The 12,850-nt window shown below is 42.8% G+C and overlaps 1 protein-coding gene across 1 annotated transcript in view; it reads right to left on the bottom strand.

Moving 5' to 3' along the window:
- KCNK9 (potassium two pore domain channel subfamily K member 9) overlaps window positions 1–12,545 on the bottom strand; it is an 82,194-nt gene extending 69,649 nt beyond the window's left edge. The window contains exon 1 of the mRNA XM_054167384.1: window positions 11,963–12,545. Within this exon, the coding sequence (XP_054023359.1) occupies window positions 11,963–12,545 (583 nt within the window). The remainder of the gene's footprint in view (window positions 1–11,962) is intronic.
- Between the last annotated feature and the right edge of the window lie 305 nt (window positions 12,546–12,850).

The following is a 12,850-nucleotide window of genomic DNA, read 5'->3' as shown; positions in this document are numbered from 1 at the left end:
TACAGTACTTCCATCTACTCAGTTGATATCATTTTTCTATGTGTGAATTTGACGTTTCCTTCTGCCATGCAATACTTTCCACTTGTCTTTATTGAATTTCATCACATTGATTTCAGACTATTTATCAAATTTATCAAAATCACTGCGTTCTGTTCCTGCCATCTAAGGTGCTAGCCACCTCTCTCACAATTAATATATGTACTCTCTGTTCTATCAGCTAAGCTATTAATGGGGAAATTGAATAGTACCTACCAGAAGACAGATTCCTGTATGACTGTACATGTTATGTGCATCCAATTTGACAGAAAGTAATGAACAACATTTTGCCCTTTTTTAATCCTACTGTGAAATTATCTGGTGGTAGATTTAGCTGGGAGCAACTGGGTTTATGTTGTCTGCCCCGTTTACAACCACCTGCACAGTGTACGTGCTTTTCACACCTGTGGTAAGTCCAGCCACAGTATAACCTCTAGTTCACAGTGTGTGCATGTCCAGACCTTGCACCCACCTGTGGCAAGTCAACCCAGTCTGTGTTTTTCTACTGTAATTATGAGAACTCAGTGCCATTACAATTGCCACACATACAATAAATGTCATGATCTACTGCCCCCCCACTATAAGCTAGCTATTGGGGAAAAAAAGAAAAAAAGGCAAAACCCCAGAGAAGTCCAACATAAGTTACTCAGGAAAAAATTGTGTTTGTTCCAGCCTGTCCCTTGTTATCCCCTAGGTACTTTCACGCCAATTGGTGAACAGCTTGGTCAAATATCTTTCTGAGTATCAAATTTAGGTTGACTGAGCATTAACTCCCCATGTTCTCTCCTGTCCCTTTTTTAAAGATACGCAGCATGTTTGTTTTTCCCTGCAACAGCCACTGGTAGAACTGTTCAAACAGCAGTCATAAAAAACTGGTGCCACTGTTGACAGTGAACAGTTGCTGCTTAGAGAGGAGGTTTGATTCTTATCCACATATTCAGCTGAAGACAAAATTGTAGGATGCACTGATGATCCCTCAGGGAAGTAAGAACCTTCAGCAAAAAAAGACAAGATAAACTTACACAGATCCCAAGCAAGATCCAAGACAAACTTCAAACAGCTTGTGTGTGTACAGAACCATTAAAAATAAGGCAAGAGAAGGCTAGGCCATACCTTGCCGCAAGGCAGGATGGCATGCATAGGTCATTCTGACAGATGCTTGTCTACCCTGTTCTTCAAGATCTAGTAAAGAAGAGCCCACACCCTCCCCAGGCAATGTATTTCAGTGTTGCATTAGTATCATTGCTAAAAGATTTTTTTTCTCTGTGGCCACTCTAATGCTTGCTTGCTGTTGTTTAACAGATTTTCTTATTCACCATACCACACTCAAGTTCTTCAGGAACAGACCTGGTTTTGATCAGATCCGAAAACCTCCCCAGGCTGGATTCTTTTCAAAGAGATCACAGAAATATTTTTTAACTGCTCATCACTCAATCTGCAGTCAGCTTTCAACTGATAATCCAAATCAGGTACATATATGCTCAAGAGCCAGCAACTTCTTTTGTGGTACCTATCTCTATATACTCAAAGCCAAGTATCTCATGCATCCACATCTTCAGTACCACCAGCCTTTACTGTAGCCCTTCTTGAGAAGGAAAATCATTTGTAGACCTTTAAACATCACACAACAACAGCAATGAAGTAAGACTGAGATTTTATGAAAAAATATCTTTGTTGCCAGTTCAACAAGTCAAACTGCATGCAACCCATACAGATTAAGCTATGACAAATGGTACAAATGTTTTAAAAGAAAAAAATAACTGTGGAGGGATATTTGTGAAGAAAACAAAACCAAAGTAATTCTGAATCATACCTGGTGCTTCTCAAGCATTAAAATAAGTTTTTTAGACGTTCAGTACATAAATGAACTGGCTTTTAACACTGCTGATTTGCCTCTGTTGGCCTATGCCAGTAGGTATCAGCTTATGCTGTTTCCTCTGACTGGCAAAGTGCACTCATTAAGGTAAACATATTGCTAATAAAGTCCTAATTGTTTTGAAAAGTGCCCTTTAAATAACAGGCCTTTTACTACCAGGCAGAATGTGTTTTAAGAGCAAATCATAAGCTTCAGTCTTTGCTGCCAAAAGACTGGATGATCATTTGTGTGTCAGATAAAAATACCAGAAGAGAATGTAAAAGCTGATAGAGCATCAATACAGACTGAACAGCTATCTCATCTCCTTCCTCTTCTCAGGATGTTCATTCTCACCTGACACAGCAAAGGAGGGGAGAAACTTTGAAGGAGAGAGTTTGAGAAGATTCTTAATCTATCGGTTGAAACATCAACTAAGAATCCAGGTCAAATCACTAGGATTTCCAGGTGCTTTTAATGACATAGATCCAGTGTTGCTGTTTTAACTACTGGTTGCATAGAAAACACTTTGTCTCATTTCTAACACATTTAAGTAATAATGAAAAAAAAGACTGCAGATGTTAACTCATATTTAGTGTCCAAGAACAAACAAATAGTAAATCAGGGACTTTTATTAAGGATGTGGCAGATTGATGGTAGGTAGATCCCCTTCAAATGACTCTCACTCCCCAAATGCTGGTCCTCAGACTTCTACATCCCAAAATATGCTTTTTACCTTCTTGCCAGTCTAGGGCAACCTAGCTTTCTAGAGTATGAATGATCCTGAATATTGTTGAAAAGACATCCTATTTATTCTAGTCCTCACAGAAAATAAGACTTTACCTGGTAAGGAAATCTTCTGAAACTCTGGAACCCCAAAAAATTCTGAAAGGTCAGAAGGTGGACTGAGGTGCACTGAGACTTTAAGTCATCCTTGCAAGTATGACGTGTTTCTCTGATGCAAGACTGTAATGTTGAGTTCAATCATCTTTATTTCACAAGGTTTTAAAACACTTCAGATGCAGTATCTTACATGACACAGCCTACACGCAGAGCCTACAGTCAGGTCTCCTCATCCTTCCTCCTGCTGGAGTTCATTTCATTGCAGGATCTTAGTTTCCAGAAAAAAGTTAACCTAAGTTCCAAAAAAGCAGATTTTTAAGAATGACTGCTGCCAATAACACTATTTTCACTAAGTTTCACCATACAGTCCAAACTACTAACAGCAAACAGTAACTATACATTCATTCAAGTAATGGAGGCCTAGACCTTTGAAACAAGGATATTAACACCTTCTTCAAACGTGTCCGGTTCTGTTAAGTTCCAGATGGGTATGAAATACAGAAAAGTGACAACTCAGAACTCTAGATGGTCACAGGTTTGTTACAACAGTTAATTTCTGATACAGTTCCCATAGCAATGGTCTGTGATGATTTAAACATGGGAGGAGGACATCCTTTCTAGAGGACTTTAAAAAAAAAAAGGCATGAAAGAAATAAAATATTCCTTTTGCACCCAAAACACCTCTGTAATGAGTTAATGGTAGCACACATCAGAAATTGCTGACAGTGCCAACTACCTTGGGAGTAGATCTCTTTTATTTCTACCTTCCCTTCAGTATGTCAAGAATATCCCTAAATTAGGAGTCTACGAACATTTCCTCACAGCTAATCTCCTGCACTATACAATTAGAGAGGGCTGCTGCAGTTTCATTCATCAATCTGTGCCCTAAAGCTCTGTGAAATTTCCCTTTCTGAGAAGGCTCACACAGCTAGCAAAGGGAGCTATCCTCTTCTGTGATGGGAGAGAAAGGAGACAATCAGCTTCCCATCAGACACCTTTTAACCCCACTACATGCATGCTTTTCTCTTAAGTTCTTTCTTGCTGGTGCAGGGAATTGTCATATAGTCTATTTCCTGCTAATCATGCTAATAAGTAACAAATACATGAGTGCTTAATAGAAATATGTCTTTCACTGACATGCCCTAATCATCTCCATAATAAAAGCAGTCAAAAAGGATAATGAACCCTTTAACCAACTGTTGACTCCATAAGCCTCTTGTGGCAATTGGATAGATTTTTTTTTAAAAAGGTCCCTTAACTCCACAAAAAAGAAAAACAATAATAAGAAATTTAGGAGATTTTTCCCTTGAAACAACAAAAAGACGTGTTCATTACACTTGAGAAAAAAAGGCATCTCGGTGGATCAGAAGAGGTTGAATCAGAAGAGGCTAGATCAGAAGAGACTGTTAACTGTCTGGCAGCAATGAAAGAAGACAAAATTTTAGAAAACAACACCACCAAAACAAATAAATAGAATAAAAAGAAGCAGCATTCCTCCCTGAGATTTCTCTTGCTCCAAGTTTAAGGAATTCAGTAAGCATGTAGTTGAGCTTTTCATTTTCAATTAAAAAAAAAAAAATCAGTATAAATGCCAAAGTCAACATATCTTTCATTCCACAAACTCTGCTTGCTTCATTATTAAAAAAAAAAAAAAAAATCTGAAAACTGCTATTACAGCTATTTTGCAGGAGGTGGTCTGCTATAGAATATAGCTCTTTGCATTGTAGAATTCATGTCAAATAATGGTCTGATCCAAAACTACCCTTACTAGAAATATTCTGTCCAGTATTTATGTCAGACTTTGGATCAAATCTTAATTTCTGGGGTCTTTTTTAGCCTACCATTTACTAATCCATAGACCCTCTCACTTTAATCAAAGGAAGTGACATAGGTGAACTACTGACAATATCTTTGATTAGTTGAGGCTAATGAAGTCATAGACATCTGGTAGGGTATAGGTAACCTGGGGGAAGGATTTTATCCATACATTTTAACTTGAAGTCAGTAGATTCTATGGACCATAATCCAGAGAAACTAATGAATACAAAATCATTTGCATCACAGCATTCTATATACGTGAAATTTCGGAAGTAGTCCATGGACTTCACTCGAAAATACCCATAAGCCAAAAAGAGACAAATAGAACTGCTACACACAGCCAACATCTGCTGCAAGTCCACCATAACCTCTTCATTCAACTCAGAAGCAGCAGTGACCCTTACTGATCAGTTCTGCATCACCAGCAAGTGTCCTTCCTAGCACCTGTTACAAGAAAAGGGTTACTTCATGCACCCTTTATCCGGATGCAGTCAAGGATCTTCAGTAAAATCCACAGAAACCTAAAGGGTCTTTGACAGAAGATGCAGCAATAACAGAGGTAATTACCCAAAACCACATATGCTCCATCGTGTGACAAAGCTCCAGTTTCCGCTATTATTTGATGTCAGAAAAGCTAAGCTACAGAGTTTGCTAATACCACATGAATTCATTGTGGATCTTTGCCTTTGGTTCATCTTCATTGTTTAATCTGGCTCTGAACTAATGTCATGTAGTCTGAAAGGCAAAAGCAAGCTGGTTGGCAATTTCAAACAGTTTCCAATCTGAATCTTCAGAAAGTCATTTTACTCTCTTGTCTCTAAATTGAAGATAATTTTTACACAGAGGTGTTGTGAAGATGAATCACCTAATGTCAGTACAGCATTCTGAATATAAAGTGCTGTGTAACTCCAGCTCAAAGCCATGAGTATGGCCTTCAGCATCTGTGAAAGAATATGCTCCAGCACTGAATGAAATAAGCACCTCAGCTCAAGACTGCCTTGAAGGGGAGAGCACAGTATTTTGGTCCTTGCTTTATGCCAGACCAGCAACATCTGTCCCAAATCCCAAAGTGTCCAAAAGGCAAGCTCTCCATATTTAGATCCTGTTCCCAGAGAAAGCAAAGGGATTTTACTTGTTTTGAGTTGAAGCAGGCATAAGCCCATAGCTAACAGCTAAACTTCTTCCCTTACTCTTAGTATAGAACAACTCCTCTCTCTCCCAGTTCTGCCCTGTAAATTTCTGCTTGCCATCCTTGTATCAGCAGCATCATTTTCTTCTTCACCTAACTTCATTCCCAACATCTCTAATTTGTAGCCTCATCAGTGAGTAAACATAGGTATTTCTATGCTGACGCTTGCAAAGGTACACAAATGGATTTACTGTGTAGGAAAATAATCAAAGACCATATAGCAGAGAAAATGGAATTTCAAAGATCTTTGGTTTTCTTTCTTAAGGAAAACAAGTTACTACAGGAACTATTAGAATTCAAGACAGGAAAGAAGGAAGATTTGGAACATCATAGAACATAGAACTGATAAAGACTTCATGAGATGAAGTGCCTCCACAAAGGCAAAAGCAACTGTAACTCATACATTGCTGACATTTTTGTCTAAACTCCTTTTAAAATACTCCAATAATGGAGATTACACAGCCTCCTTAGGCAACCTCTTCCAGCACGCAACCATGCCTAACCTAATTCTCACTTGGTTCAGTTAAAAGAATTATGAATAGTTAGGAGGGAATGAAAGAGCACCAAATCCTAAGACACTACAAGATACCAATTTCTCAAGCCTGGTTACATTAAATAAATCTGCTGACACCATAACTCAGAAGAGTGCCTAGAGGTTTCCCAAGGCTTCTCCAAAAATCTTTTCAGACTCTTATTGGATATTGCATTTGCACTGCCAGCAAGATGTACAGTAGGAAGTTGCAGTTCAGCATCAGTCTGAGCTGTATTTTTGCCCTGCTTATCAGTGATTTTTAAAAAGCCTTTGCTAATGTGCCTCTGGCAAGAATGTGAGGTTATCACTGCAAAACCAGTTTTCAAGATCATAAAGGCTGTTTCTACAAACACATAGTAAAGCACCCACAAAATCCTCTCAGTGTTAGCAGGACACTATTCTGGATACTTCATGGTTTGGGGTTTGTTTTAATCTCCATGAGACAAAGAATATAGTATGAAAAGAGCCCACAGAATATTTTAGTTATGCAGGGGAACAAAATCCTACACCCAGTTCATCTTCATGTGGCTTGTTGAAGCTGATGTCCTCCTTACCTGGGAGATAGGATCAACAGATATTCAAGTCCTGATCATCCAGTATTCTCCAGCAGAGCTTCAGATAGTGTGAATGAATTGATTAATTACTTCAGTACATCTACAAACATTCATCACCAGAAAATTTTGCTTTCTACTTTCATCTGGGTTTGATAATAATAGTGTAGCTTTAATGTACTCCTGTGCTTCTTTGGTTTTTCATATGAGATACGACCTTCATGGTCCTGGCAAGTCATGAATGCAAAACTTAACTGACCAAAGTATTGGTGTCTTTATTCTCTACCTTTCCCTTTTCATTTCATGTTTTGTTCCTTTCTTTTCTTTCTTTCCATTGAAAATTGTTCATCCACCATGAATCCCTACTCAAAGCTTTTCAATAGGCCAACTTTAAATGCTACTATCCGCCAAAACCCAAGAGTACTCAAAACATCAGAGCAATACTGACAAAATAATTCACACATTAATACATTTACGTCGTCTTCTAAGCCAAATTAGAGACAGTACAACACTACTAGTGTTTTTATACCCACTTCACAGAAGAGTAAAGTGATGCAGAAAAAAGATATGGAGACTTAACTACTACCCTGGAGTGGATTTAAACGTGTGTTTGCTTAGTTCATTAATGCAGATTCAAACTCCCTGTCAGGCCACCATCTGCCAGAAGTATGCAATCTCCTCATCTGGATGTAGACAGTTCCCAAGTGTTTAGCTACTCAGTAGCTAAACAGCTGCCAAAAGAATCAGGATAGGTGGATGTTCCATTCACCATTACAGGTATTGCTCCACACTCTTAAAAAACATTCTGACTACGAACATCAGGATACTGATTGCAGTAGGTTTGTAACTGAAAACCAAGGCCTAAAAGCTGGGAAAAGTGACTAGCAAATCACAGTACACACTGTCTTAATTTTGCTCCCCTTGCAGTCACTTCTCAGGGAAAATAAATAAATTTTAAAAAATCCTCAATCTGTTTGTTGTTTCAGTTCATTTTAGGGTGACATAAACAGCTTTCAGTTCTTTACATTCTGCACAAGCCTCCAGAAATATTCAGTGTTTACTAGAGCTTGGTGGTGTTAAATCAAGTATAACTATCACCCTTTAAGGCCTAAATGATGGAGCGATATCTGCACCAATTACACATTTTGACAGCGTTGACACCTACTTATATAGAAGCAGTTTGCTCGCTCTTCTAAACCTGTAGAAAAGGCCATTAAAACTTAGTAGGAATCCTAAGAATTAGCTTTTATTTTGAAAAGTTCTTTCATTCATCATATCCAGCCTTTTGGTGAACTCTGTGGCATATTCTACAGTGTATCTCAGACAAGTACCTGTATGAGAACTTGATTATATCACTCTCTGTTATCACTGTGGCTGTATAACTGGAAATGTGTAAGTAATTATACTAGCTAGATCTGAAGTGAGAATAATCCTGAAATAAACTAAGCAACTGGTGAGGACCAAGAACAGCTTATTACTTCTTTGTGAAAGCTTAAAAACTTTCATAGAATTCAAACATGACCAAAACTTTATGAAAGCTGGGTATTCTTTTGCTAGTGGATTTTAAGAGCAGACTCACTGAATGCCGTAGTACTTGTAGTTGATTTCTTGTTCTTGGGTTTAAAAAAAAAAAAAAAAAAGTGCACATGGGGAGCAGAAATAATGTTGTGTCCCATGTGATAAAAACCTATTTCCATTTAAGTGCTCACCATTCACTTCTTTGTTCAGGACTCAGACTGACAAGTGAGCAACAACCCCCTACCACCTTCTAAATAAAAGCCAAATGTCATAAATTGAACACCCCTCCTATGAAGAAAGACTAAGAGACCTGGGACTGTTTAGTCTTGAGAAGGCTGAGTGGGGATCTTATCAACATCTGTAAATATTTGAAGGGTGGGTGTCCAGATGAAGGTGATAGTCTCTTTTCAGTGGTGTACAGTGATAGGACAAGGGAAAATGAGTACAAGCTAGAACACAGGAGGTGCCACCTTAACACAAGGAGACAATTATTTATGGTGAGGGTGATGGTGCACTGCAACTGGGTGCCCAGAGAGGCTGTAGAGTCTTCTTCTCTGAAGACATTCAAAACCCACCTGGATGTGTTCCTGTACAGCCTGCCCTAGGTTTGGCAGGAGGCTTGGCTAGATTATCTCTAGAGGTCCCTTCCAACCCCTAACATACTGTGATTCTGTTATTCTGTAATTAGGAGAAAAGGGAGAGTTGACCAAAGCTCAGCACTGTCACCTCGCACAGGAGGATTCTAGTCCCTCATCCTCCCAACCCAACAAGTCTTTCATGCTGTGTTTTCCCGGAAAGCCACAAGGTTGGACTTAATGACTCTAGAGGTCTTCTCCAAACCTAACGGCTTTGTGATTACTACCCGGGCAAGGAGGCCACGGTCGCGGCGGCGCCGGCTGGAGCTGTCCCTTCAGCACCAAGGCCCGGCCCGGCCCGGCCCCGCCTGCCGCGCGCTTCCCGACCCCGAGGACCCGGCTCGAACACGGGGCTCCCGCCCGCCGGCGCGTTCATGGCCAGCGACGCACGGCTGCGATTGAATTAAAGCCCCGGGAGCTTAAATCAAGCCCGTGGAGAGGTAATGGCCTCAAACATGTTGCTAGCACAGCAGTATCGAGGAGAACAATTAAGTTCGACAGGAATTGGTCTGCTCTTGCACACATATTGCTGGACTTGGTGGTCCACCGATAACTATCGCAGTTCTCTGGAGAGAAGTTTTGTGGAGACAGATGCACCTCTAGACTAGACAATTCACCCTCTTTTAAAAACTATCCTGTGCTGGTTAGTTTGATGCACTTTTGTATTGGCATCTACTGACTTAAAGCACGTTCACTACTGTGTACCCCACTCCATATGCTTCTTGAAGTGTGTCCAGTTTCAGGGGCTGAAGGAAATGTTTGTGAGAGCGTATACACGGTCAGATGTGCACGAAACACAAAGAAGAAATCTTATCTTCTTTTCCTGAGAACTTAAAAAGCAATTTCTTTCCCTCTATGAACCAAATTATTTTAGCATCAATAAGAAATTAAAGTAAAGCCTTCCACACTCACTTCTAGAGACTACCAGTAGATCAGATAACAGCTCAGAGCTACTTTAGTAGTTAAGATACACAAAATAGAAGTGTGCTAGGCAAGATACAGATAGTAACTATTACTAAACTTTTGAAGATGGATCACATATCCTCCCAGAGCAGAGTTCCCCAAAAGAACAATCAATACAGAATTACTGTCTTTCTGCACCATTCTTTATGATCATTCTTCCTCCCAGTGGTTTCCCGTTGCTATACACACTTTAAACAATTCTGACATGCCAAAGAATCTGTCTACAGCAATGAACACTCTCCTCTGTACACTGAGGTGCTGCAAGCTTCCAAACAAATCCCAGATCTTTGCAGGAGAAAATGATAAAGCTTCCCAAGCAAGCTGTGCTTGTTCCCAGGTAAAATACAATAAAAACAGCAAAATACTCTAAACCCAGCCCTTTCTACCTGTCACCAACTGAGCTTAAGAACACAGAAAGTACTGCAACCACCTCTCAGGCAGGAGGATGGGGCACTGTGAGAGCACCAGTGTATGCATGGAAGCCTGCTGTAATCCAGAGGGGCACAGCAGTCCAATATTCACTGAGCACAATAAGGGACAAGAGACAGATTGAGAAAGAATCAGTGACCAAAGGAGGAAGGAGAGTTCTGAAACAGTAATGAACAATAGAAAATCCAAGTCAACAGCCAAAGTTACATGCTACTTTATATTCTTTGGCCTAGTAATATATGTATTTCATATAAATATATCTAAGAAGAGAAAAGGACCCCTTAAAAATGTTATCTTTGCAAGGGCAAACCGGTTTTCTACTCTCAGACTGTCTTTCAAAGGAAATGTTTTAGTACCTCACGTAAAGTACAAACCCAAACTGAGTAGACACTGCTCAGAGAGCAGCAGACAGCACAATCTGCTGAAAACTGTCATCATCTTTAGGTTCCAGTGTGCAAATTTGTTGCAACAAGTAAAAAGATCAAGTCCTTTTGTGCTAAGTGAACCAGTCTTTCATGTCCTGCTCACTATCAAACAGCCTCTGAGCTGGAGAGGTATTTTCAGATCTCCCCATATGTTAGGGGGGAACATCTAGAAGACTATTATCAGTTGCCTCAGTAAATCCACCTTAATGAACACAAAACCAGGAAGAACAAATATGCTCATCAAGCCAAAGCCAGAGTTGTAGCACAGTTCTGTGTGCACTCCGCAGCCTCCACTTACCATGGTATTTATTTTTACAGAGAGAAGCAAACTTTACACTCAGCACTCCGCTTTAGCTGAGGGAAGCAGAGAAGTACAAAATGACAGCCTGTGGCTGTGTCCACTGACTGTCCCTCAACCATCCTGGGCAATGGCATGTCTGGGAAGCTGGGCAGCATGGACATGACAGCAGGCATCGTTCTGCCAGTCGGGCCATGTGCCCACAAAGAGGAGACACAGACTGTGACCTGCTGGCACATCAGACACTCCAGCTGCAATAAAACTTCAGGAACACACAGGGAATGCCAAAGAGAAGCCCAGCAGTGGGACCACAGCTGTGTGGACCCATACCACAGCCCATGCTGACACTAAAAGTTTGCAAAAGCAGGGCTATGCTTGGCTACATCAAGGGCTCTCCCAGCTGATCCAGTTCCCATGCCTTCATTTTTTTCACCCTCATGCAACCACCTTTTGCCTAAGTTTTCCCTGGGTCTCTCAAGCAAAGGCGCAAGGAGGAGTGTAGCAACAGGGCCTCCTCCTTCCTGAGGGAAACCCCAGAAGAATGTCCCTGTGTCTCTTTCCTCCTCCTAGCCACCCAAGCCACGGCTGGATGGTAGCGACCTGGTCAGCACCAATCTCCCCACCTGATCATCCCCACTCCTCTCTAGTCTCACACAGGGTATACAAGCTCCATCGCCAGGGGAAGGGGTGCAGGGCACCGACAAGTCCAACAAGTGCCCATGAAAAGCAATGAATTGCGTAACACGGGAGAGAAGCTAAAAAACTCATCCAGCATTTAACCCCTCGCATGCCATCGGTCCCCTGCCCCTCTCCCTTTTTCTCAACCAGGGGGAGTTCATGCCCCCGAGGGCCTCCTCAAGGCGAGACACTCACCGATAGTCGTGATGACTGTGATGGCAAAGTAGAAGGAACCGGCAAATTTCCACTGGACGCCAGCCCGGTGAGGCTCGGACTGCATGATCACCAACTCCAGCTGCCGGTAGTCCTCACTGGTGATGTTGTACTTTCCCTTGAGCCGGATCTCCTCGGCTTTGAGTTTCTCCTCCTCTCGCATCTCGTTGTCGGACTCTAGGGCATCAAAGACGGCAGCCCCGACCAGCAGGTAGGTGAACGTGCAAATGATGAGGGACAGGGTCCGCACGTTCTGCCTCTTCATGGCCGCCAGCAAGGGACGAGTGAGGGGACCATGTCCCCCCCTGGCCGCCCGGGGATCCGACAGGCCGCAGCAGACGCAGCAAAGGGGCAGCTGCCGGGAGGGCTGGCGGCTCCCGCCGCCGCCACCGCTGCTCCGGGGCAGCTTGTGCTGCGGCGGCGGCCGCTCTCCGCCCGCCTGCTCGGGCTCCTGGGAGGAGGAGAGACACAGGAGGCTGCTGGAGCGCCGAGACCAGGTGCCTTGGAGCCGGGAAACTCTGCGCAGGACCTGCCCAAACCAAGCCGTCCCAGTGCGCAGGGCCATCCAGGGCACCCCCTCTCGTCCCCAGCACCGAGGCCAGGGGCCGGGGGTACCCGCCGGGTGAAGGGGGCACTGGGCGGCGCCCCGCCGAGGGGCCGGCGGCCCCGGGACGGAGTCCTGAGGCGGGCGGGTGCCTGCGAGAAGTTGGTACGGCGGCACGGGGAAGGGTACCCCGCAGCCCAGTCGGGGCGCGGCGGGGAGGCGGAGAACACCGCCGTCCCAAGTTTCTTCAGGCGGCGCGGCGGGGCCGGGGCGGGCCGGGTCGCGACAGCGCGTCCATCCGCGGGGAGGGCGCGCAGGGGGCGAGG

Source organism: Dryobates pubescens, chromosome 14 (genome assembly GCF_014839835.1).
Source record: "Dryobates pubescens isolate bDryPub1 chromosome 14, bDryPub1.pri, whole genome shotgun sequence".
NCBI lineage: Eukaryota > Metazoa > Chordata > Aves > Piciformes > Picidae > Dryobates > Dryobates pubescens.
Note: the sequence above shows the minus strand (reverse complement) of the source record. Positions and strands in the feature narration are given on the sequence as shown.